Consider the following 26,150-nt stretch of genomic DNA (forward strand, 5'->3'; position numbering starts at 1 on the left):
TTCAACTACAATAATTAATTTAGAAAAATTCCACAAGATCTTAGTATAATAAAATCTCACCACCATCTTAATAATAATAATAATAACCTCTTAATTTCATAAATATAGTGACCAGGTGGCAACATGAGCCACACCCCTCAGGAAAGGCTAATGCAAAACAAAAACACCCAAAAGAAAAGAAGAATTAATTAACTGCCACAGAATCAGTAAAAGGTAGGACCATACATAAGTCTGACCAAGTGAAGGTGGGGTCCACTTTAAAGGATTATTATTTATATTTATACAGACCAAAAAAAAGGCCATGTGAGTGTGGGAGACCACCAGCTGGCTATGTCTATTTTGTGGGTCTTTTTCCTTTCTTTTTTAAATTTATTTTTCCTTATTTTTTCTTCTTCACCATTCACGGGTTAGCTCTCAAAATGCAAAAAAAAAAAAAAAAACACATAAATATTTTTCTTTCATTTTTTGTCCTTGAAAGAGACTAGCTTTTTGTTTTTGTTTTTTCATGATCAAGTTTATTTCTTCACTTAATTTTAATTATTAACATATAATGGAGGTGGATGGTGGTAATTTGATTTCATTTGTTTTATCATTTATACATCAATTTATTATTTTAATACAACGTGATCTTTTAAAAATCAAAACTAGTGGCAAAGAAAAGTAACACTATATTAATACAGTATTTATATATGATCACATGCAAAAGATTAATCAAAAAGTACATGTATTGTTAGTGTACAAAAATATGTATGATCCATTTTTTTCCCAGAAAATCGTAGATGATTCCTAATCACGTGGCTTATGTGCTGTGCCATCCCTTTTTTCTACCATATTCTGGGCATAATCATGAACTGTTCAGCATCATAATATGTGGTTTTAGGAACACTTACCTATCTTCTTTTTCTTTTCGTTAGGGGTGGGGGGATTAAAAAAGAAAACCCAGAAAAGATTGGTGGTGAAAAGGATATACTTGGAAACTAAGAACAAAAAAAACGTAGAGAGGGTCAAAAAGAAAACTCCATGAACAAGGATGGTAAGGACCAGAGAGGCAGAGAGAGTAAGGGAAAGGGTAAAAAAGGAAAGAGTGTTATGAAAGTTAAATTAATTTATATTTTTTACAGAAAGATTTTGTAGTGAAGGCTAAGGAAAATGATAGTGGTGGTTGTCACTGCAGTTAACTTATTGGCTGTGTATTCTTGTATGCTAGTGCCACCCCACTGCCTCTAATTCCTCAACTACCCTTCTCTTTACTTTCATTTTCTCTCTATCTCCCATTCTCTCTCTCTCTTTTGTTTTCCCACAACGAGAACAGCAGCAACCCTTTGTCTGGAACTCACTCAGCTTTCTAATTTTTTTTTTCATCGTTAGTTGTTGCATCACTTTCTTTGTCCTGAAACATCTGTATTTTCAGACAATGAGAACGGTATTTTAGAAGGGAAAATAAAGAAAATAAAGAATTGATCTTTTTTAACTCTTTAACATAAACTAAAATAAACTTACCCCCCCCCAAAAAAAAAATAATCACTTTCTCTTTGTTTTTGGGTTTTTTTTTTTTTCTCCTTCTCTCTTCGTGTTTGGAAATTGTGGAAACATTTTTTCCTTTGTTTCTTAGCTGCTTCCTATGGAAGCTGCTGCAGCTTCTGAGGACTGTTGTGTTAAGGTTGCGGTTCATGTAAGACCGCTTATTGGTGATGAAAAGCTTCAAGGTTGTAAAGATTGTGTTACTGTCACCTCAGGAAAGCCACAGGTAGAGAATGTCGGTGTTTCACTGTTGAGTTCTTGTTCAATGGGTGATTTATTGGGTTAATTTTAAGTATATGGAGATCTGGATCTTCGGATGCTTGAATGCTTGATCAGTGAGAAATTCACTGTCTGGTTTTTGGATCAGAATTTTTGTCATCGCTTACTATTTCTATAATTGGGATGCTATTGGGTTGGTTTCTTTTACCCTGGAAGTTAAAATATGTAAAATTAAGCTGAATTCAGTTGGTTTCTGTGATGGTTCTATTTTTTTATTTCCATTTTTGGGGTTATGACTTTATGAACCTATTGTAAGTAAGCTTATGAGTTCTTAAGTGGAACTAGTTGATGCTGGATTTTATTTGCTCTGAAACTTCTGTTTAGGTGAAGTAATCAATTTTAAAGGAAGGAGGAACCAAATTAGAAAAAAAAAATCGTTTTGCTTATGAAGTTTCATGTTGGTTGTACATTGCAGGTACAAATTGGGACACATTCTTTTACATTTGATCATGTCTATGGAAGCACCGGTTCTCCCTCATCTTCCATGTTTGAGGAATGCATTGTTCCCCTTGTCGATGGCTTATTCCAAGGATACAATGCTACTGTTCTTGCTTATGGACAGGTACAGTTGAATCTCCCACAAGACACCACTAAATATTTGCATTTTTGTTTTCTTATGATTGAAGTTCCTATAAATTTGCAGACCGGATCGGGTAAAACGTATACTATGGGCACAGGCTTCAAAGATGGTTGCCAAACAGGAATCATTCCTCAAGTAATGAATGCTTTGTTTGGCAAGATTGAAAGCCTAAAACATCAAATAGAATTTCAATTGCACGTTTCCTTCATCGAGGTTTGTTAAATAACCAATCATTTCTTTTTGTTTCAGTTTTCAGTTATGCTATTTGCAACGTAATGAGCGGTCCAATTGTTTGCAAGCATAATTTTGGGAATGCATCTCCTGTAGGACTTGTTTTCCAACAAGCTTTTAGTCTGGTCTTTATGTTTTGGTTAAATTAATCTAAGCATTGAATGCTGGAATCTAAAACACCATTAAGGAAACTGTAACACATTTGCCAAAAATAAATCTAATTCCCAGATCAAATATACATGTTATGAATGTATCTTCTGGTTTATGTTATCCTGAATTCTCCTTCAAATGAATACAAATATCATACTTGTTTTGAGTACTTGTTTTGAGTGTCTATTTATAGTTTGTTGTTCTGAAATATGTAATTTTGGTGTGAAAGATTTTGAAAGAAGAAGTGCGAGATTTGCTGGATCCTACTTCTTTGAACAAATCAGATGCTGCAAGTCCGAATACGGGGAAAGTACATGTCCCTGGCAAACCACCAATACAGATTCGTGAATCATCAAATGGTGTTATTACACTTGCAGGATCTACGGAAGTTAGTGTCAGTACATTAAAAGAAATGGCTGCTTGCCTAGAACAGGGATCATTGAGTAGGGCAACAGGGAGTACAAACATGAACAACCAGTCAAGGTTAAATTCATGTTCTATTCTTTAGTATTTATGCGTTTTAATTTCTTCAGAACTGTGGAGATGCTATCCGGTCATTCCTAGTTCTTTAAATATGGGAAAACATTATCTGCCTAGGATCATTATTTGTTAAACCTGTAAACTATTGATGCCCTGCTATGCTAAGGTAATGTCATTACCTTAGTTTATGACGAAAGGGTCATATATTTCTACAATGGTAAAGTTTTTCCATGAAAATCTCTAAATTTATAGATGCTTTTAGAACAAGGCTTGTCCTAAATTTATTTTTATGAAATTCTTTATCTGATGTTTGTAGTTAATAGTCTTCAAAAGAAATAAAAACTCTGGAAATGTTAATGCTTTCTTGACTTGTTTTGGTTTTACCTCTTTCTTATTTTATATGCTTTTCTAAATACAAAATTTTGATAATCTATTTGTGGTTGTATAGTCGCTCACATGCAATCTTCACCATCACCTTAGAGCAAATGCGTAAACTCAATCCTGTTTCTGGAGATGGAAGTCCTAATGACATTATGAGTGAAGAATATCTTTGTGCCAAGTTACATTTGGTTGATCTTGCTGGATCGGAGCGAGCAAAAAGAACGGGTTCCGATGGTATGCGTTTTAAAGAAGGTTAGTGACACTGCTTATCCTGTCTTTATGTCATGAAAGTATTATTCTCCAAATCAAACATAATAATTTCCATCTTTTTCATCTAAACAGGAGTTCATATCAACAAGGGTCTGCTTGCACTTGGTAATGTCATCAGTGCACTTGGTGATGAAAAAAAGCGAAAAGAAGGTGTTCATGTTCCATATCGAGATAGTAAACTTACTCGGCTTTTGCAGGTATCTTTTTGCCAGGCATTATTTATCCTTATTTTGCGCAAAAGTGTTAAGAATGTAAAATTGAATGTTTATTTTGTTGGAAACTGTCTAAAGCTTGATTGCATTGGAAAATTGAGATACATTAAACATTTTACAAGATATTTGAACACTTAAAGTAGCCTAGCCAAGAGAAGAGAGATGCTATTATTCAGTCTTGAACATGTTGTATATTTTGTGCCTCCTATTTTATCTCAAAGCTCAACTAAGACTTGTTACAGAAAATTATCTCCTCAATTGGTCAAGGACTGTTCCTGCATTTAGTTGTTTGATCATAGTTATGCCCAGGTGTAATAAAAGCTTATTTCTTTGGGCAGGATTCACTTGGTGGCAACAGCAGAACTGTGATGATAGGTACTGCCATTTTTTCTAATTATTTAACCTGCTCAATTATTTCCTTTTTTTTAAAAAGATAATAATTTGGCATATTCATGTTCTAGTTCCTTCCCATTTTGTGCACTTTAATCATTGTCCTTAACTCTTTCTTTATGAGCAGCCTGCATTAGTCCTGCTGACATCAATGCAGAGGAAACCCTTAATACTCTAAAGTATGCAAATCGTGCTCGCAACATCCAAAACAAGCCCGTTGTAAGTTGAAGACAAAAATTTTCATTACTTTCAAAAGTTTCCTCTTTCTTTTCACTCCTCTGCAGATTTGAATGTTAGATGATATAAAAGGTAGCTTCCATACAGAATTTTCACTCTTGTTCCGATTTAAATAGGTTAACCGAGATCCTATGTCCAATGAGATGCTAAAGATGCGTCAACAATTAGAGCATCTGCAAGCAGAACTTTGTGCACGTGGGGGTTCTGATGAAGTACAGGTATCATGGTACTCATAACTACTTAAATAAACTTAACAATTAATAATGATTGTTTCTTGGAATCTTAAGTTATATGGTAGAACACTTGTTATATATGTCTCAAAGATTAGTTTGGTCCTGAGTTTCTTCTTGGAGATAAGTTATATAGGATTAGTCCCACGGGTCTTTTAATAGGACTGATTTTGTAGGTTCTCAAGGAAAGGATTGCTTGGCTTGAAGCTGCTAATGAGGATCTTTGCCAAGAGCTTCAGGAGTTCCGTAGCAGATGCACCATTGTGGATCAACGTGAAACCGATGCTCAAGTACGTGAAGGGGACCCTTATTTGAAATTTCTTGGTTGATTTACTTACAAGTTTTTATCATGAATTGTGTTTTCAAATGTTTATTAATGAAAAAGTTCCTACTGCAGGATGGAAGTCCTTGTTCTGTCAAAAGTGATGGGCTTAAAAGGAACTTGCACAGTATAGAGTCTTCTGACTATCAAATGGGTGAAACCATGATAGGTACAGGCTTAACCAGTCTACGCAAGCTGTATAGCATTTGTCTTCATGATTTTTTTTTTTCTCAAGGTGTTTTCTTGACTTTAAAATCATGGCTATTTTAGCAGCTGATTCTAGAGAAGTTGATGAAGCGGCAGCAAAAGAGTGGGAGCACACACTTCTACAAAATACTATGGACAAAGAGTTGCACGAGTTGAATAGACGCTTGGAAGAGAAAGAGGTATATTTTTATGTCTTCAACACTTATGCAATATTGTTCATAGTTATTATTCACAAGTCATATTCTTAGGGGTCTCTATTCTTGATAAGTATATAGCATGTCTGGTTTTAGCAGACTTGGCAACTTATCCAACGCTAGCTAATTCTCCTATTTTATGTTTGAGCAGTCCGAGATGAAACTTTTTGGAGGTGACACAATTGCACTTAAGCATCATTTTGGGAAGAAAATTCAGGAATTAGAGGACGAGAAAAGAGCTGTGCAGGTTTAAACAGACATCTTTTAATTCTCAGACTTTACTCGAAGAAAAAAATGCATTCTAACATTTCTTAACCTATTTCCTCCCTTCAGCAAGAAAGGGATCGCTTATTGGCCGAAATTGAAAATCTTTCTGCCGGTTCTGATGGACAAAAACAAAAAGTACAAGATATCCATGCTCAGAAACTAAAATCCCTTGAAGCACAGGTGACATTTAAGTTAAATGGCATTCATTGTTTGACTGGAGAAAAGGGCTAATTCTGATTTCATTGTTATTGTGTAAAACTTATTTGCTCCAGATTCTGGATCTTAAGAAGAAACAAGAGAACCAAGTTCAACTTTTAAAGCAGAAACAGAAGAGTGATGAAGCTGCAAAACGACTGCAAGATGAAATTCAATCCATAAAGGCGCAAAAGGTTAAATCTTATGTTTGTGTTATATTGTTCATATGATTATATATTCATTGTGCTGAATCTCCTCACCTTCCCCCCTGCCCTTTTTTTTCTTTTCTTCCCTTGCCTATTCTGTGGTTGTAGGTTCAGTTGCAACATAGGATAAAACAAGAGGCAGAGCAATTCCGTCAGTGGAAAGCCTCTCGAGAAAAGGAACTGTTGCAGGTGCCTTCTTTTTTCTTTCTATCAACTTACGCAATTTATAATAATCTGTCAGATTATTAACCATTGCACATATTATTGTGATATTACATGAGCGACAGTCATTTACTGCTTGAATTATATCTTGGATTCAACACTGGTATTTGCATCCATTGTTTGTATAATATGCTTAACTGGCTTGATATTGCATGCGCATTCAGTTACGGAAAGAGGGCCGGAGAAATGAGTATGAAAGGCATAAGCTGCAAGCTTTAAATCAGCGCCAGAAAATGGTAAGCATATTTTTGTTTCTTGTGTGATGAGTATCTCCGACTGATTTGTTTGTAGAGAAATAATTTGCAGCTATTCTAACTTTCAGGTTCTCCAAAGGAAAACTGAGGAGGCTGCCATGGCCACCAAGAGGCTAAAAGAATTGCTGGAAGCTCGTAAATCTTCTGCCCGTGATAACACGGGTAGGTTTTTTCTTTTAAAGGTCCTTCTGTAATGCCTTACGCCAGATAGTCTAGTTTTTTATTGAGGGAAACATAAAGTATTCATATTCATGCCTTCAGTCACTGTTATTTGTTCAAATTATTAATGTTTTGGTATCTTCCAGCTATTGCCAATGGGAATGGAACAAATGGTCAGGTAATGTTCTCTTCCTTTTGTTTTTTTTTTTGTGGGGGGGGGGGTAGTTTTCAATATTCACGCCTTTCAACCAGTTAATGTATCTTTACTTCTGCAGACCAATGAGAAAGCGCTACAACGTTGGCTAGATCATGAGTTAGAAGTAATGGTGAATGTGCATGAAGTTCGCTTTGAATATGAGAAGCAAAGCCAAGTGTATGTAACAAAATCTTATTTGTATAATAAACCTGGTGCAGAATATATAGACTATTCTTATGTAACTTTCACTTATCATGCATTACCTCCAGGAGAGCTGCACTAGCAGAAGAGTTAGCTGTCCTGAAGCAAGTAGATGAGTTTGCTTCAAAGGGGCTGAGCCCTCCAAGAGGAAAGAATGGATTTGCCAGGTATTAGTTGTCTAAAAGCACTGTACTTCATTAGTAGCAATTTACTTCTTTTCTTACCCTTCCTGCCTTCCATAATATGGTTCTATGGCCTGGTATTTAGTAAAGAAGCTTGCATAAAGTATGCTTGGCATATAACCAACATTTGTACTCAACATGCTTTTCCTTTCCCGCATTAATAGGTCATCCGTGGTTGGAAGTTTGAGGAGACTAGTTAAATACTTAAATGCGGTTGTAGATATGATACTTTCTCCTTTGTATAAAGTGCTCCAACCTCTCCTAACATTCCTTGTATACGTTTTTCTGCTTCACAGGGCATCCTCCATGTCACCAAATGCAAGAGTGGCCAGAATATCTTCACTTGAGAATATGCTCAGCATATCCTCTAATTCACTTGTAGCAATGGCTTCGCAACTTTCAGAAGCAGAAGAACGGGAGCGCGCCTTCACTAATCGTGGACGTTGGAATCAGTTGCGCTCCATGGGAGATGCAAAGAACCTGCTTCAGTATATGTTCAATTCTCTTGGAGATACAAGGTGCTTTCACTCACCTAATGTTGTATAAATATACATGAAAGTAGGTAAAATGTAATGGCCTAGTCCTTGAGTTCGACAAGAGGAAAATGAAAGCAAATAAATTATGGCTCAAAAGAGTCTCTGATGTTTATCTGATATGAACAGGTGTCAATTATGGGAAAAAGACATGGAAATCAAAGAAATGAAAGAACAACTTAAAGAACTTGTAGGTCTGTTGCGGCAGAGCGAGCTACGAAGAAAAGAAGTTGAGAATGAGCTAAGAGAGCAAGCTGATGCCATTGCATTGGCTACGGCAGCTACGGTTAGTTTTATTCAAACTTTATTAAGGTTTTACAGTGTGGCTTTATTTACGTTTTCATCTAAAGCATACTATAGCAATCTAAACTTATTGGTGGAATCTCTAAAAAGGAATTCCAACTAAAATAGGATTTTCATTTGAAGCAAGATAAATAGAAATTTAAGTTTATTGTCCTGGATCTACTTGTTAGTACTGTTGCCTGTTTCGACATCATTGCAACTCCTAGCATTGCTTTTGACTGAATGTGTCTATGAGCAGGGGAACTCTCCAAATTCATTGAAACATGTTGCTGATGACATGAACGGTTCATTATCTCCAATGTCTGTGCCAGCACAGAAACAGCTGAAATATAGCCCAGGTATTGTTAATGGCCCAGCCAGAGAGTCTGCAGCATTCATAGGTCAAACACGAAAGGTAATGTCATTCTCCAATTTTAATCATAGTGACGCAATCTGCTTTCATGCTTAACTAAGGAAAATTGGATTTGCTGCTTGTCCAGATGTTACCGCTTGGGCAGTTACCAATGAAGAAGTTGGTAGCTATAGGACAAGCTGGCAATGGCAAACTGTGGAGGTGGAAAAGAAGCCATCACCAATGGCTCCTACAATTCAAATGGAAATGGCAGAAGCCATGGAGACTTTCAGAATGGATCAGACACAGTGATGAAACAATGATAAGGGCAAGGCCTCGTTCTCAAGCTCTAACACATAGAGGCTGATATTTGATGGTCACCAGATTACATTGGCCATAGTAATCTTGGTTATATGTATGTTCCTAATCCAAGGTGCGGGTGCAGCCTAGAAAAGAATGCAGGTAATTTCTTCTGCCTTTGTATTTTCATGTTGGTATAACCTCAAATCATGTGCTATTGATGCCCTTATTACAGTTTCTTTTAATTAGCATGGTTTCTAAGTTGTTGAGTAAAGAACCATTAACAAAGCCAGTCATGACTGAAACAATGAGACAATACTTAAAGAACAATTAACAAAGTAAACTGATGGACTGCTAAGTTGTCCACAGGGTAGCCAACTCTAATACCAAATGTCCTAGTTGATGAACTGCTTGGTTGAACCATATTTTCATCTGACTTGAGGGAATTGAGTTAGCAAAACCCTGTTTGCCATTCATCAATGAGCTTTACAGTATCTTTTTATTAGTTAATGCAGTGTACTGGAACTGGCTGTTGGAACCTGCATATGCCGAGTTGGTTTAGTTGATTTTTTTGAGAATGTCAAAGTATAGGTTTGTAATATTCCAATTTTTTGGGGGGCTCTTATTACTGCATGCGGAGCATCTTGTAAAGAAGTGTTGATGCTGCCAATGGGGTGCCAAATACGTTGAAGACATTAGCATGAGATTGTTTCAACGGTGATAAAAATAAGTATATTGGATCTTGCTTGAGCTGTCTCTAAGGTTTTGGTGTATGTTCCATCAATAACACACTTTTAGGGAAGAAACTGTTTGTAAGTCATAGAAATTTGTATGAAAGCTATAGTCTAATTGTATTTTTCTTTTTCAGTTTTCCAATTTTTTTACCCAAATTTATAATTTCTTGGTTCATATATTTCAGCATGTGTGCAAGCTGCTTGTTAGTTTTGTTGAAAGATTAAACTCTGTAGCATTTTCATTTGTTATGCAAGGAAAATTCTCCTAGTCATTTTGCTTCTCATGGAAACTGGTTTTGAGCTCTCTTTTTTTTTTTTTTTTATTAATGTGAGCCAATTAAGAGATAGGCACAGCATTTCTTTATAACCCACAGCCAAACGGTAAATAAACTGACAAAGCAGGGACCCCAGAAACTCTATTATGAAGAAACTAAGAGGCACTGCGGATAAAAATGAAATTAATTTTTTGCCCACATCAACATTTCAAACAAAGAAGCAGCTTCTTGTGTAACAAACAGTGATGAACTGGCTAAATAAAAGCCTAAGAAGGCTTGCCTTGAACGATAAGATTACGAACCACTGTGAGAAGTTACCTTCCGTCCTTACATAGTGTTGTACTTGCTGCCATGGGGCGGCGGCGGCGGCATGTCGGAACTTATAGCAGGTGGCATTTAACCTTTCCGTTCTCCGTCGATAAAATAATCTGTCCGCTAATCAGGGGTGAAATTCGGCTTTATTCTTACTTGTCTTTAATTCACTGGAGGATTTTGGCAAAATGAAGACTGCACTTTTTGAGTCAGCTTTTGGGATTCTTCTATCGGGCCAATCCTCCATGGGTTTAACTAAGCTCAATCAATGGATTGGGCCATAATGTTTTAAATTTCTCTACCAATGGCATGCAAAGTGCGAGGAAGAAAGTCAAGAAACTATGAATTGTTGGGTAAATTTCTATTTCCACTTCTATTCATTTGAAGGAATTTAGGAAAAAAAAATTTATTTGGAAAAGGAGAGAGATACCAATCTCCTTTTCCTTTTCTGCTCTATGGGACTTAATGAAAGAGGAATTAAGTAGGGTACCTATTTTAAGCTTGGAAAATGGAAATTGACACCGCAAAGCAGCCAAGCATGAAAACGAATTGGCAGAGGCAGCGAGTTAGATACACTTTCCAGCTGATGGACCGACAACCATTTAATTATTTCACAAAAAAACTTACACAACGGTGACCGGTCATTAGCCCATTAACATCAGCTGCAACTGGCAGAATGATGACGGTGATAATGAAGTTCTTGCATATGAGATATCGAGAAGGAAAACGTGGACATGAGGCTCAAAAAAGGTATCCATGAAGGGGCCAACACTATGAAACATATAATGTCGGCAATGAAGATCCAAATGTAGCAAGTAGCAGCAATTGCATGCAGTATATATAAGGTGGTTTTTCATTTCTCTATTGCACATCACTGAAACTATAGTCCCTACAATTACATGCTATTAAAATCATAAATTAATTAATTAGCACGTCCTAGAAAGTGGGTCCAATTCACCGTTCTCCATTAATACAGCTTCTTTAATCTCCTGTAACATCTTCAGGACTTGCCACATCGTGGGCCTTTGTTCAGGAGAGCTCAAACTACAGGATATGGCCACTCCAAGCAGCATCCCTAACCTTTCATCATCCCCTCCATCGTCTTCTCGACAGGACCTAAGCCAATGCATCATCTCATCCGGCGCCAACGGCGGCTGCTGGGAAGGAGGTTTCCCTGACAGAAGCTCCAACAATAAAACTCCATATGTAAAAACGTCGGATTTCGATGTCGCCTGGTGATTCGAATTGCGAATTTCCGGAGGTTTACGTGCGATGCCATCGGGATCTTCTTCGTGTACAGAAGTAACTAGGGCTGCCAGGCAGTAGTCGGCAAGACAGGCCTCAAAGTCAGGGCCGAGAAGGACGTTAGTGGACTTGAGATTGCCGTGGACAAGCCTCCATGCTTGGTGAATATAGGAGAGACCTTGCGCTACGTCCTCGGCTATCTTCAAGCAGGACGTCCAGTGGAGTGGCTTTGCCCTTGTTGATTTCGATCCTGCACGTGCAGTTTTAAGTTAACAAATTGAGCCTTTGAATTTCTAATCATTTAATTTTAGTCCCCATGATGTTTTTGAGAAAATTTCAGAACTCAATCGAAAATCCAAGTGGGGTTCTTATTAAATAGTAGCCAATCGGAATTGAGACACTCGGGACTTTGGACTCTGACAATACGACTCCGTATGCGGTCCTACAAAATGTCAATATGATCCGACTATCGTGTTACAGTAACAGTGCTTCACGTAGAGACAAAAAGGACAAACCATTAGAATAGAAAAAAAAAGAGCTCTATTATTAAATTAACTCTAACTAATAATATTAACACTAATTAATTGACATCAAAATCATATCAATTCCCCATGTAGTGGGGGTCAGCTAGATTCTCGGTGTTTGCAGGATACTTAGATACCTCATAAATGAAAATTATGTAACTGACCAAAGCATGTATCTTTATGCTTTTTTTACTACAAACCCAAGGAATCTACGATTTAGGAAAATTTATTACTAAGATTAAGCAAAGCATTTTCTCTTACACGTGTGCCTTTCCCTGAATGGCTGGCAACCCGAGTTAACACCGACTGAAATCGCTGCCTATCTCCGAAACAATGCAAATCGTTCAATAATTGAAGAAAATGAAAGCATAGAGTTATTACCGTGAATGAGGGAGAAAAGACTGCCATTGGACTGAAAATCATAGATAAGAAGCCTCTCTTCTTTGGCTTGGAAATAAGCCCTGAGGGGGACCAAATTGGGATGCCTTAAACCGCCAACTGATTCCATGTGTTGCTCGAACATTTCCTTCGTCGTGGCTGCTAATTTCCCGGCATCCAGCCTCTTGACCGTCACCACCGTACGATTATCAAGCACTGCCTTGTACGTCGTCCCTACGGTTCCCCTCCCAAGCAACTCAGCTGACGCTCTCATCAGCTGGTCCAGCGAATACAACTGCGCCTCACCCGCACAGAATATCAAGTTTCCGCTCTTGGCAACTTGCATTCCTTGCACTCTCTTTACTTTCTCTTCTAACACGGTTTCTTGTTCCATTTGAATCACCGCCGCAGCTTGTGCTGCAGCCGCCCCATCATCGGATTCAGCCGCAGCAGTTGATTGTTTTTTATCTGTCTGTTTCCTTACTGCCAAGACGAAGCAAAGAAGTGAACCAATAAGAACAAAGACCCCGGTAGAAAAACCTATAATAATCGCGGTCCTTTTGTGTTGCTTTGAACTTGGCTGAGGCTGAGCCAACTCCACCCCATGCTCTTCTGCACTTTGACCAAGAGCCACCGTAGGCGGAGGCGCCACAACTGCGGCTGTGGGACCGAAGAAGTGGGGCCTTGGATGACATTCTTTGTGAATAATCTCTCCACAAAGACCAGGGTTCCATGAAAATGAAGAGAACTCAAATCGTTGCAACGTTGGGGTCACTGGAATTGCACCAGTAAGGTTGTTCCCTGAAATGTTAAAGGTTTTAAGGGAAGACTGGTTAAACGGAGGAATCGTTCCATTAAACCAGTTCCGGTCCAACCGAAGGTAGTATAACCGGTCTAAATAAGTTAATGAGTTTGGTATGTTGCCAGTGAGGTTGTTGTAGGATAAATCAAGGGTTCTTAATCTGTGAAAGGAAAGAGTCGAAACAGGGAAGGAACCAGTGAAGAAATTATGATCGAGAAAGAGGGTTTTGAGGTTGACGAGGGCTGAAAGATCAGGAATCGGACCAGTGAGAGAGTTGTTTTGGAGACTCAAAACCCGGAGCTGGCCAAGTTGGGACAATGTGTTGGGAGCAAAAACGCCACCGAGACTTAGATCTTCCAAAATGAGACGTACCACTTTTTGCTGGTAACATGTAACTCCCTGCCAATCACAAAAGGGAATGCTTGCATTCCGTGAGAACCCGAGATGGTTTCTCAGATCGGCTTTAGACTGAAAACCCAGAAGAGCAGTAGCCTCAGGTGATGTCAATAGCTTTGCAGCTTCACCGCATAATACCAACAACAAAATGGAGAAGAGCCTTTGAAGAATAAGAAGAAGACGAAGTCTTTCGTTCAGCATTTCTTGGGATACTTGTTAGCTCTCTCTCGGTGGTTTCTACCCTTGGTGAATCTCACTATGTCTTTTCCAAAAGCAATAAGCTTGTTTGATTAAACTGCCTCATTCCCCTGAAGAATCTGATAGGGCAAAGTGTGCGGAGAGAGATAGAGAAGAGTACTTTGAGATGGCAATAGGAGCAAGCAGAACGTGACAAAAGCATGTAATATAGGTAGCGGGGCAGCTGTCCGACTGCAAGCTCAGAATCACGTGAAGGCAGGGGAAAGAATAGGGAGATATGGGCTAAAAAAATATTAATAAATGAAAGCTATCTAGGCATCTCTAATTTCATATTGTGTCAGTAATATATATTTCTGTACGGTTGAAAACTGGCTCTTTATTTGCCCTCTTAACAAGCCACTTCCACTTCGATCAAAAAACAAAACTAACCACTTCCACTCCAAGTAAACAAGTAAACTATAACTTTCCATACAAGTCTTCCCAGTGAGTTCATTAACATTCAAATGTCTGTAATTGTGTATTCAATATCGGGTTCAACTTTTTTTTTTTACATGTTGTGGTGCCATACAGCTGCCACGTGAATTCACAGTTCTGTAATCTTTGTGATGGCCGATGGGGGATTTGATCGAGCTTTTTAAGGTCAAAAAAAGATTGTCATGTGTGATCTTGGGGTTATATAAAGTTATTTTGTCACATTCTTAACACAGGCCTTCGCCTTACTGGATTGCCTCTCATGGAAGAAAGGTACTTTTTACTGTTATCGGGGATTATGATTTATGGGGAAACATTTCCTTTTTTTTCACATAAGAAACATTTCTTAGCAAAAAAACAAAATCATTTAAGGTTGTGGATTCTTTTAGTCTTAATCAAGATCATGTTTCAGTAATCAGCTTCGACCTCTCCTGTTTTTTTTTTTGTTTTTTTATTCGTTATTTAGCCTGGTTTTTCTTAATCACGAGTAATTCAATCTGTTTAGGATAGTTCACTTAAAATTTAAACCCATATTATTTAAGTATTAAACCAAAGCTTTAATTATTGTTTTAAATAAATTTTTTAATAATTGAATTGTATAAAGTAAAATTTTATGCAAATTAGATATTATAGGAGGGCAAAATAATTTTATGCAAATTTTATGCAAGTATTAAACCAATTTGATTTTAAGTTTAAGAGTGTAAAAATTCCTCAAATTTTTCAAAAAAAAGTAATTAAGCCTTTTTTCACTCAATTAGATACTTAAACTTTCAAAATGTATTAAAAAGACTCGGTTGATTTTATAATTTTTTATGATGATTAATCATTTTAAATACTTTTAAATATTTTTTAAAATTTAATAATTTTTATAACTTTTATTGATTTTTATCTTTTAATTTTTTTGTCACATGTCACGTCGTGGTTGTGACACAAGGTGGTTTTAACTGAAAAAAACTAGAGCAATTAACTTTAACGGTCAACTGTTAAAGTTAATGATAGGAGGGCTTTTTTGATACATTTTGATAGTTCAAGTACCCGATTGAATGTAAAAAAAAAACAGGAGCTTAATTACTTTTTTTAAAAAAGTTTGAGAGCCTTTTTTAACACATTTTAAAAGTTCAAGTAATCAATTCAATAATAATATTAATAATAACAGTCAATTATTTTTTTTCAAAAAGTTTCACCCATATGCGTAAAATGATTATATAAAACTCACCAGACGGGTTTAGCCTAATTATAATTTGGGCTAACACGTTAACTAGGAAGTTAAAAGCCTTTTATGGTTTCTGATAATAGTGGAAGGTACATTCAACATGAATGCAGAGCCCAAATAAATGTAGCTGTTGAATGACCCCAATTAGCACACAATAGAACAGAGAGAGGGCCCAAGGCCCCAAACCTTGATTAGCATATTTCAACCGCCATGAAAGTTCCGCAACAGTTTATCTGTGAGATCGAGTGATGTGTTTTCTCCTATTTTTTCATCTTTGAACAACTGTCGTCTCCTTTTGCGCATACTCCAAAGTTCATCGAAACAAAATGTGAGATGGGTTCACCTTTTTCCTACAGAATTTCAAATCATTACTTCCCGTATAGATCATCTCTATAGTTTTAACTAAAGTGTGGCAATGGTGTGTGTGACTCGGTACAAGTACCACTTAAATATGATCCAACCAAGTTCTGCTGCAGTAATAAATGCATTAATTTACGAAGAAGAAAAAATAATACAAAGAGCCGATCCAACGTCACAATCTTGAATGGTAAATGCAGTGCAACATCAAAATAACGCTTATCCAAAAGGGTAGATGAACGCTTCGTCAACATTAAAGCGTAGGTAGCTAGCTAGGGCGAGGCGAAGAAGATTTATTGCAGCAATCAAAACTATTCTGCTTGTGTGAGACGAAAGAAATATATGGTCTTAAATTAGAAAAGGACCCAAACAGGAGAATGCACGGCTAAAAGTTAATGCTGCATAAATCATGAATGGCCGTAGGCCATGGCCGGGGCAACTGTTATTTCAGCCCATAAATTCGAATGGGCTGTTAAGGTTAGTTGATAAACGTAATAAATGGAAAATAAGAAATGAGAGAAGGAACTTTAATGGAAGTATTTAAAAGCTCACCTTGTGTTACGTGCATCCTTCCAAAGGATGAACATATTTTTTCTGATACAAAGAGCAATACAGTAAACTGCATTGCCCCGTCATATTGAACCATAGTACCTAATGATGAGTTAAAAACAAGTGTAAACTATGATCGATAAAACATCTTATAGATGTGCCTATATGATCATAATAATATATTCTATTAGAATAATGCAGACATGCAAATGATACAAGTTCAAAAGCGCACCATATCCTTTCAAAGCGGGACATATTCATTTTCAAAGTAAAAATAATCTAAAAAGGTCAATTAATTCAATTGAACTTACATAATTCACCAGGATTTGCATGATATTTGAAACATTATGGGAAACCTATCTACTTGAAATCTGGTGATCTAGTGAAAAACTCTAGTAATTCATAATTATCATGATAAATTTGTAGATAGACTTTAATTTTAGCCATTGATGTAATTTGAACAGTACCATTAGATGTAGGACAGCTCAACTATAAATAAAGGTATTTTTTTCATTTGTATTCATTCATTCAATTTTGTTTAATCAAATTGAGAGAGCATTTACATTAAAATTTTCTTGAACCTTGGAAACAAAGTGATAAATTGTATGGTAGATGATAAGCACGTAACTAGGAAATAAATTGAAATTACACCTTATCTCATTGACTCTCAACATCAAATATTTTCATAGCTTAAAGTTTGCTTACATTTTTAAAGGAAAACCCCGCCATTAATGTAGTTCCGTCCTAGTGGACGGGTGACAAGCTCCGAATGGTGTGGTGGTGCTGAAGCTGGAGGAAGGGGACAAGTTTAGATAAAGAGGAAGAGAGCCGCTAGCTTTACTCCATCCTTCTATTATTGAAACAATTAAGGTTTGAAGTTCATGTGAACAATGTACCTTAGCTACAACGTCTCTTCACTTTTACAATTTGGTTTGAAAACACGATGGTGCTAGCTTTAGGAATAAGGAATAGTTTACGTACAAGTGATACCCTAACAAAAAGAAATCAAAGTGCTCTGTTTGCAGCACTTTACTCTTTCTTTATTTCCTTGGTTTCAAAGTAATATTTTTGTCTTTGACATTCTAATTACTTGGTAGACCATATATCTGAAGTCGTTTGCAAAATCATAACCCAACCTAGAACAAGAATAACTTCAAATTGATATTGTGTGCATCATTTTTCTGACAAAACTGGTGTTTGAATTGCAATTGTAATGTCAAAGTTTTAAACGTTGAACAACTCTACTTTGAGTTTTCAAAATGAACCCTTTCACCATAATCATAATTGACAGCTTAACAGCTCAAATCATAATGGCAAACCTAAGCCTCAAGAATTTTACTTTTGAACTTATCTTCTTTGGCTTTTAGCTTGTGACAGATTAACACAATTTCCACTTAAGGTTGTGTTGTTGGTGAGTGGAGATTTTCATTTCAGTAGGAATAATGATGGAAAAAAGGGGGGAAAGTTGACTTAAAACCAATTAAATCAATGATTCAATCGTACCAAATGAAGAAAATAGTACAAGGAAAGCTCTTATTAGAAGTGAAAATACGCCAACTTCGAGGAAATGGTCCTTATATGGTTTAAAAAGATAGCAATGGCAAAGTACCCTTAGTCAAGCAATCTAAATATGGTAAAATTACGTTCAAAATAAATATCGTCAAATAATTTGATACAGCTATAAATGAAGAAATTCAACATCCCATTTCTAATTTTGACTAAATGCCAACGTAAATTTCAAAAGATTAGTTGTAACGTTAAAACTTAGATCCCTCCTTGGAGCATAGGTAAGCAAAGGGCAGTTTTTGTGAATAAATAGTAGAAGTTTGACCTAAATAGTTTGAAGCATGTAATAACAAGAATAAAAGAAATGCTATCTGAATTTCCTCATCTGAAAAGCTTGGAAAAGCAAAGAATTTAGACACTAGATGATGATAATTGAGAGCAAAAAGAGGAGGGGGGCGGGGACAATAATCAACATGCCAGACCAGCTAGTTTGACTTATTATTATTCTCCAAATTGAAAATGGACACATATCCCGAACAATCTAGATTCTCTACCACTACTAAATCTGACTATAAAATCCCATGATTGCAACTTGAGTCTACAAAACGAACCGAAATGTAGCTTGGGGAACAATCACAAGCTGACAAAAGAACCACCCACACCATTCTCTTTTTTATTATCCTCATCAAATCAAACTCCACTCAACACTAATTAAAATCAGCATCAAGAGTCAACCTTGATATGTAAGACACCATCCATTGTTAATAAAGTAATGAAAGATTCTTTATTTGTTTATTGACTGCAACACTCATTTGCCTTCAAATATAAAAATAAAGTTATCAGAATTCAGAGCTTTGGTGGTCATTGGAGCAAATTAAAGTGATACCATCCTCGACAAGATCCACCACCATATTTGAATAATATTATATATGAAATGAACAAAAATTCTGGTAATCGAGTATAACAACTTTAATAAGTAGAACGATGAAAAGAACCCACCCCCTACTAGTCCTACTTAACATTGTCTTTTGGCAAAACCAAGAATGGGGAATCCTATATTGTCCTTTTAAACAACTAATATTCCCCCACTAATCAATCTAATTGTCTTGTTGGACAGTTGACTATCTGAACAACCCTACTTCAGGGGGCTGGCTCGATTTAGATGACCATTGAAAAGGAGGGGGGGGGTGCGTCCGATGGATCGAGACGGGACTAAGAAGACTCAAGGACCAAAGGTGCTGGGGAATCCGAGATGTGGCTATGATTGTGATCTCCTTCATAGGTTACAATCAGCATCATTGGGTCGTCCATAGCTCGCTCTACATGTTTCCTTGCAGGGCAGCCTCTTACGCTGCTACACTTATAATAGCCCCTGAAATTGCCCAAAGAAACGGGTAAGGGGAAACTCGGGTCTGAGTTAAGTGGACTCAAAAGCCTAACTAAATGAACTAACTCAGTGGGCAATTCAACGTACAATGCAAAAAAGTCAAATGAGATTTAAGGCCACCCACAATATGACAATTGCAGTTGAAAACAAAAACATTCAATGCAAACTTGAATTATTGTTTGGAGGCTTTTGGTCATGACGCAAATAGGTGAAATATCAGTTAATAGCCCACGATAAAAAAAAATAAAATAAATAAATAAAAACTTGAAAGGAAAAAAATTGAATGCAAAAAGAGAAGATGTTAGTTCTTTGGTTAAACAAAAAGAACAAAAATTTACACACCTTGGATGAGGAGAACCTTTGATTGGTTTCTGGCCATACTTTCTCCAGGAATAGTCATCAGGAGGAATATCAGCCATCTTGCTGCTAATAGCTGGAACTCTAACGACTCTCTTCACTCTTGATTTCCTATATATATATATACCAGGAATTCAATCGCAAAGTTAAAACTTGAGAAGGGAATCGATTAAACCATCCAAATTAGTTTACATGAAGAACTTGTATGGATAACAAAGATGGAAAACCAACCTTTTTTTGGAGCAGTGGCACCGGCTAGAGGAAGATCCACACTTGAGAGCAGCATCGTCCTTGGAATTACACTTTCTCTTCAAAGAGGAAGAAAACTGAGGTTTACCAGAACAAGGGATATGGAAAGGACTAGTGAATTGAAAACCAGAAGACAAAGATGGATGCATGCTATCAGTGTCCCCTGTTAATGAAGACATAAAAGAATTCCCATCAGACAAAGGCGGCGAAGATGAAAAATTGATAGCACTGGCCGTTTCATTTCTCTCCAAAAGACCAGTCTTTGGCACCAAAAGAGAACTGCTTTTACTCTGGTGGTGATTGTGAGGCAGAGGAGGCAACCTATGACCCAGACTTGAACAAAAAGGCTTAAAAGCAGACACCTGATTTTTGGCTACTTGAAGAGAAGAATCCCCTGACTCTGGTATCTTTTGCCCAGGTTGTCGTGCATCTTGTTGCTGGTGTTTCACCTCTTGTTCGAGATGACTAAGAGGAGCACGTCTAAATCGAGCATGTCCGGTTCTGGGCTGCCCCAATAAAGAAATAACCTTCTTGAAGGACTTAACAGTCTTATCTGTAATAGCTTGGAGTTCCATCGCCGGCTCTGAACCCGACGGAGAAGAAGTTTTAGAAGAAGCATCTTGATTGTAAAGCTGTTGACTTTTGGACATCAACCTTATCAATTCTTCAACACCTTGAATCCCAGCAGTTTTAGCTTCATTCAAGGCAGTTTCCTCTATTTTCCTTACAAAACTATTACCACCATCGTACCCCATCATCAATTCCACAGCCATCTCTGTTCATCCAAGAAGAAAACAAAATTCCCAGCACCCCACAATTTCGACAAACTCAAAAGCTAACACAGTTTTATAGATAGAAAGAAGTGAATAATACTTGATAGAGAAGAAGAGGGAAACTGAATTGAAATAACGATGAAAAAGAACTGAAAAGGCAAACAAAAGAACGTGAAAGATGATAATGTTGCATAAAAGGGAAGGGAAATGAAGTCAAACAGATGCCCTCCCTAATGCAAGGGCATTGGTTGGGTCACTGACCTGTTGCTTCTGTTACGTATTGCCCGTCAACCTTACCCACCAATCAGATACCCCCACGTATACAAAAATTTGTCAGCACGTTGACAAGCGGTTTTAAAAGTGGGGTCCACTAACAACGGGCTAAACCGGTTTGGAAGACCGTGTCGAAATGATGAAAAGAAAAAAGAGAAAGAGAGGGGACATAAGGTCAAAAGGTTGTGATTAGCCGTTGGATTTAAATCGTGAGTTGGAGACAGTGAGGTAGAGTTGACCATTTGCAGGTTTTCAAAAATAAATGTAGGAAAAGTCAGTATGGGCTCCAGTAGGAATGGCCCCACCTTCTTGTACCTGAAACCGAAAGCAACGTCAAACTCTCGTCCCACAAGTCACATTGGATTCTTTTATTCTTTCTCAATAATCAAACAGTTTTTAGTTCTATTATTAAAATGATAGTAGAAGAAGAGTTCGTTTTTTTAGTACCAACTTAATAGATATCGGCCCTGTTGGGTCACATCACTATAAAATCTAAGAAACAAAAGCCCAAGCAGCCCAAGACAATTACCTCAGAGTATACCCAATAAATGGCAACGAACCATGAATTGCCAACAAGCCGAGGACAGGTATCAGATCACAAATGACCCAGCTAGCGAAAGGTTTGAGAAATGTAAAACAGAGGAAACAAAATGGCCTAAACAAAAAAATGAGTTCTGGGCACTAATACATGAGAAGCAGATGGGAGGCAACCATGAAAGGCCTCCAAGAATCTTTACAGATTAAGTTTTTTCACTATACACCATCTTGTTTTATACCTACAAAATGACTTTGGTTTAACTTAAATATCAAAGAATAATTGGAGTGTTAACTCTGACGCCCCATGATTTACTCTCTTTCATTTTGTAAGATCCCTCACTTTGATAACCCCAAACCCAGATCTATATCCATATCGAATAAAACATGCATTAATTTTTTCCACTAAAATGTTAATTGTCACTAAGCCGTTAATTGTCGTTAATGGTATAACGGTAAGCTAACATGACACGTTAAATCCTCGTTCCAAATGAACATTTTAGATTACATTATACAATTGGTCCCTATATTCTTTCATTTAAGCAATTTAGTTTTTTTTTTTTTTGTGTTCTTTTAACTTTCCTATTTTTTTTCTATTCTCTTCTGTTTCTCCCTCTGTTTTACTTCCTTCTCCGTTTCTTTTAACATAATTTTCTCAATGTTTTCCATTTGTTAAAACTAGTCCCTATACTTTTATTTTTTGGAACAATTTAATTTTTTTTTTATTTTTTTATTTTCTTTTTCTTCTTCCCCTCTATTTTTCTTTCTTATCATATTCTTCACTGCAAAAATATAATCTTTGCCCATCAAATAAACTAAGTTTGTGTTTTATTCACATGATTCCTAAATTGAATTTCACTCAAAACCTAATATGATCTAAACCTTCTTGGATGTTCTCAAACAAGTTTGATTAGAAGCCAAGCATGGATGAATCGAAGAGAGTAAGGGAGCATGAAACGAAACTGGTTTTGGATAAGTTGAAGGTAAGTTTTGTATGGTGGTCGTTTTACTCATTAAAAGTATAGAACTCATTTGAAAAATCTGTGAAACAATATTGTTTTGAGATGTAACGGCCCAAATTTCACTGGTGTCGAAATAGTGATGTGAGATCACTAAATCCGACATATGAGTTTAGATATTAGTAAGTAAAAGTTAAGTGTGATTTTAGAAATGTTTTTGAATTAGAGAAATTATGAATTAAAGGAAATTTTTAGATAAAATTAGATAAAAACGAGGTATCGGGACCTCTAATTCCTAAATCGAGCCATAAATATTTTTAGAAATATTTATGGAATGTTACTAAGTTAGTATTAAAGTTTTGTTAAGAAATTTTAACATTTCGGTAGTCAATTGAATAAAAAGGACTAAATCGAATAAGATGTAAAACTAAGGGAAGTGATTAAATAGCTTTAATAATAAATAAGAGGGACTTAAAGAGTAATTTGACCAAAATAAAATGGGCTGGACGGTTAGGTAAATATTAGCTGAGAAATAGTGTGAACTAAGGGTAAATTGGTAATTTAGTTGAAATTGAATAGTTAAAAATTGGATTAAATTGGGAAATCTAGAGTTTTCTTCATTTTTCTTCATCCTCTTCAGAAAAAACACCATTGAAGGGCTCTTTTAAGCTGGTCTGTCATATTTTTACAACATGTAAGCTCAATTTTTTATTATTTCTTGTAATTTTTGTGTTTTTGAGACTTTTACAACTAGGTCCACTTGTTTAATTCATTAGTTTTTAATTTCATGAGTAATTTTGAAAGTTTCCATGAATAAGTTCTGAAATTTTATGATGATTTAGTATGTAATTGGGGTTCTAAGTTTATTATATGATGATTTTATGAAGAGATTTTATAAGAATTGATTTTTAGGATCTAATTGTGAAAGTTGTTGAAATTAAAATTTTTTTGTTGAAATTTTGAATGTTAAAGGTTTTGAAGTAGTTTATAGTGTCTTGATAAAATGTTATTTGAGAAGAATTAGCTCAATTGATGAATAAATTGAGTAGGGACTAAATTGTAGAAACTAAAAAGTTTGGGTAATAGTGTAATTTCAAAAATTAAAGGACATGAATTGTGAAGTATAATAGGATTGAATTAGATGCGAATGAGGGAATGATTTTATAATTATAGATCAAGAAAACGAAGTGAATCGTGGAAAGAAGAAATTACAAGAATAGTCCTTGAAAATTCTACGACTTTTGCAAATCAGCCCAGGTAAGTTCATATGGAAAACTTTAATGTTTTATTATGAAAATATTATGATTAATAAGGTATCTTATTGTAGATGAACACTATCAAATTGTATTAATTACCAAATGATATTTAACTAAAAGTGCAAATTAGTCGGAACAATAGTTTTGAGTGCTTTCATTTAATGAACATGATGAATTGACGGATTAGATGTGCTAAGTGCACCCGATAAGACCATAGCTGGGCTATGGCATCGGTGTATTGTGATATGTACTCCCGTATAAGACCATGGTTGGGTTATGGCTTCGGTATGATGTGATAACGTGCCTCCATATAATACCATATCTGGGATATGGCATCGGTATGATATGTGATCCATGTAAGACCATGGTAGGGCTATGGCTTCGGTATGTGATATGTGACTATGTGCAAGCCCATGTTTTACTATGGCAATGTGATAATGAAACACTCAATTCCATTATTGTTCCCTAATTTAACTATGGAAGTAAATGAGAAATGGGCCCATAGGAGTTAAATTCGTGAATAGAAACATGGAAATTATTCAAATAAGGTTATTAATGATTTTGTGATTTACAGGAAGAATTAGTTAAATTAAAAGTTATATGATTGTGTACAATGTTCAGTAAGATTTATGTTTTTATGCCTATGAGCTTACTAAGCTTCTATAAGCTTACTTGTGTATGTTATTTGTTTTGTAGATTGACTTATATACATACGGAGGATCGGATCTACATCAAGGATCACACTATCCAGATTTATTCTGGTAGATTTTGTTAAACAACTTTTTAATTTATATGGCATTTATAGGGATTGATTTGATAATATAATTGTATGAATGATTAAGTATATAAGTAAGTTGAATGTAATGTTTGTGTTTGAAAATGAAATATACATGTTTTGTCTTGAAATAATTGATTGGTTGGACTCTATTAGTGTATAAATGTGATTTTGTGCAGGTGATATTAAAAAGGGTGAGAAATGTGGTCTTAAATGGCCTATTTTCGACCACACGGGTAGACTCACGAGCGTGTGTCACACACTGCCTACCTCATGGGCATGTGATAAGGTCGTGTGAGAAATAGAATGTCCAGGTTTGGGCACACAGCCTAGCATACGGGCCTGTGGCTTGGCCGTGTGACTCACACTGGTTCCAACATGGCCGTGTGATGTAGCCATGTGAAATCTGCACCTTAATTGTGAAATTTAATTATCACACGGCCTAGCAACACGAGTATGTGCTTAGACCGTATGACCTAAGTTTCTTCTTAAAAATAAAAGTCAAAGAGCTCCAAGGGTTTGGGCCACCAGCGTGCGCGACCACGAGCCTACCCACACGGGCGTGTCCCTATCCACACGGGCGTGTGGCCCTATTTCACTTAAAAAAAATTAAGTTTTCTAAAAGTACTAAAAGTTCTTAGTTTGGTCCCGATCTAACTCCAACGTATATTTTGGGCCTCGTAGGCTTGTATAAAGAACTTTAAGCATGCGTTTGAATAATAATCAATTTGAAATGAAGTTTTATAATTTGATTTTGGGTGTTACATTTAGGGGTATCAGAGCTTCGGTTTAGCTGATTCTCGAAATGTGTGTGATGTGTACGGTGCTTAGAAATACATGCCATATAAATCTGTGATAGTGTGATGTGTATGATCCGATCTAATCTCTGTTTTTATTATATATTATCTTCGAATTAAAAAAATGTCAAATAGATCAAAACATACTGAGTAAGAAGAAGTTAACAGTAGAGTACAGACCTCTAAACAAAGAACAAGTAGTGAGGTTCCAATTTCCTTGATTCGAGAACAAGAACTCAAAAATATAATTTATGGATTTCTGAATCAGTGGTATAATAAGAATGTGCGAGAAAGAATTAAGACTCAGCAACCTCCTCCCCCTTTTTCAACATCTGTAGTACCCCCGATTGCTACTCTACCCCCTCCAACAACGGAATCCAGTAAACGTTCTTCGTTTGAAAAGCTCAGAAAACATGGGGCTGAAGAATTTTGGGGAAGAGCAGATGATGACCCCATCAAAGTTGAGCATTGATTGTAAAGTATAATAAGGGTTTTTAAACAAATGGTATGCTCACCAGATGATTGCTTAAAATGTGATATGTCACTATTGAAAGAATAAGCTTATAACTGGTGGGAAACAATTGAAGCCGTGGTACCGGCTGAAAAAGCCACTTGGGAATTTTTCCATAATGAAATTAAGAAGAAATATGTTGGTAGAAGATATTTTGATAAGAAGAAAAGAGAATTCCTTAACTTACGGCAGGGAAACAAGTCTGTAACACCCCCTACCCGTATTCCGAGCCTAGAATAGGGTACGAGGCATTACCGAACTTAATATGATCAATCATGTAAAAATC

General features: G+C 36.3%; 3 protein-coding genes and 1 long non-coding RNA gene across 7 annotated transcripts; 1 reads left to right on the top strand and 3 right to left on the bottom strand.

The window, feature by feature from the left end:
* The first annotated feature begins 630 nt into the window (after positions 1-630).
* LOC108453006 (kinesin-like protein KIN-4A) lies at positions 631-10,057 on the top strand. Of its 4 annotated transcripts, none has more exons than XM_017750871.2 (26): positions 631-1,747; positions 2,216-2,362; positions 2,444-2,593; positions 2,991-3,244; positions 3,690-3,874; positions 3,965-4,089; positions 4,443-4,479; positions 4,622-4,713; positions 4,848-4,949; positions 5,138-5,251; positions 5,359-5,452; positions 5,554-5,669; positions 5,836-5,931; positions 6,018-6,131; positions 6,224-6,340; positions 6,461-6,541; positions 6,739-6,810; positions 6,897-6,990; positions 7,134-7,165; positions 7,263-7,360; positions 7,453-7,551; positions 7,863-8,084; positions 8,229-8,385; positions 8,641-8,796; positions 8,882-9,195; positions 9,549-10,057. In XM_017750871.2, the coding sequence occupies exons 1-25, from the start codon at positions 1,622-1,624 to the stop codon at positions 9,098-9,100; spliced, it is 3,099 nt and encodes a 1,032-aa protein (XP_017606360.1). In that variant the 5' UTR covers positions 631-1,621; the 3' UTR covers positions 9,101-9,195; positions 9,549-10,057. The 4 variants fall into 4 exon arrangements, with proteins under 4 accessions (XP_017606360.1, XP_017606359.1, XP_052884634.1 ...); XM_017750870.2 differs by having other exon boundaries at positions 635-1,747; positions 9,540-10,057; XM_053028674.1 differs by having other exon boundaries at positions 635-1,747; positions 5,557-5,669.
* A 1,134-nt stretch (positions 10,058-11,191) lies between these two features.
* LOC108453007 (probable inactive receptor kinase At5g67200) lies at positions 11,192-14,236 on the bottom strand. The gene is made up of 2 exons (XM_017750873.2): positions 12,505-14,236; positions 11,192-11,849 (listed from the first exon to the last, which is right to left on the bottom strand). The coding sequence occupies exons 1-2, from the start codon at positions 13,898-13,900 to the stop codon at positions 11,281-11,283; spliced, it is 1,965 nt and encodes a 654-aa protein (XP_017606362.1). The 5' UTR covers positions 13,901-14,236; the 3' UTR covers positions 11,192-11,280.
* Positions 14,237-15,557: 1,321 nt separating this feature from the next.
* Positions 15,558-17,397, bottom strand: LOC128292776 (uncharacterized). The gene is made up of 2 exons (XR_008282688.1): positions 17,193-17,397; positions 15,558-15,931 (listed from the first exon to the last, which is right to left on the bottom strand). It is a non-coding gene; the product is annotated as an uncharacterized LOC128292776 (long non-coding RNA).
* A 1,541-nt stretch (positions 17,398-18,938) lies between these two features.
* LOC108450151 (probable WRKY transcription factor 7) lies at positions 18,939-21,082 on the bottom strand. The gene is made up of 3 exons (XM_017747648.2): positions 19,969-21,082; positions 19,723-19,848; positions 18,939-19,365 (listed from the first exon to the last, which is right to left on the bottom strand). The coding sequence occupies exons 1-3, from the start codon at positions 20,757-20,759 to the stop codon at positions 19,206-19,208; spliced, it is 1,077 nt and encodes a 358-aa protein (XP_017603137.1). The 5' UTR covers positions 20,760-21,082; the 3' UTR covers positions 18,939-19,205.
* Between the last annotated feature and the right edge of the window lie 5,068 nt (positions 21,083-26,150).

The sequence above is a fragment of the Gossypium arboreum genome, chromosome 5, assembly GCF_025698485.1.
Source record: "Gossypium arboreum isolate Shixiya-1 chromosome 5, ASM2569848v2, whole genome shotgun sequence".
In the NCBI taxonomy this organism is placed as follows: domain Eukaryota; kingdom Viridiplantae; phylum Streptophyta; class Magnoliopsida; order Malvales; family Malvaceae; genus Gossypium; species Gossypium arboreum.

What these genes read in the sequence shown, in the direction of transcription:
- LOC108453006 (XM_017750871.2), top strand. Translation starts at nt 1,622, where the DNA reads ATGGAAGCTGCTGCAGCTTCTGAGGACTGTTGTGTTAAGGTTGCGGTT. An exon ending in AACGTGAAACCGATGCTCAA is followed by an intron (nt 5,252 to 5,358) that starts GTACGTGAAGGG and finishes TTCCTACTGCAG; the next exon opens with GATGGAAGTCCTTGTTCTGT. An exon ending in AATCCATAAAGGCGCAAAAG is followed by an intron (nt 6,341 to 6,460) that starts GTTAAATCTTAT and finishes CTGTGGTTGTAG; the next exon opens with GTTCAGTTGCAACATAGGAT.
- LOC108453007 (XM_017750873.2), bottom strand. Translation starts at nt 13,900, where the DNA reads ATGCTGAACGAAAGACTTCGTCTTCTTCTTATTCTTCAAAGGCTCTTC. An exon ending in TCTTTTCTCCCTCATTCACG is followed by an intron (nt 11,850 to 12,504) that starts GTAATAACTCTA and finishes CTGCACGTGCAG; the next exon opens with GATCGAAATCAACAAGGGCA.
- LOC108450151 (XM_017747648.2), bottom strand. Translation starts at nt 20,759, where the DNA reads ATGGCTGTGGAATTGATGATGGGGTACGATGGTGGTAATAGTTTTGTA. An exon ending in TGCCACTGCTCCAAAAAAAG is followed by an intron (nt 19,849 to 19,968) that starts GTTGGTTTTCCA and finishes ATATATATATAG; the next exon opens with GAAATCAAGAGTGAAGAGAG. An exon ending in AAAGGTTCTCCTCATCCAAG is followed by an intron (nt 19,366 to 19,722) that starts GTGTGTAAATTT and finishes GGGCAATTTCAG; the next exon opens with GGGCTATTATAAGTGTAGCA.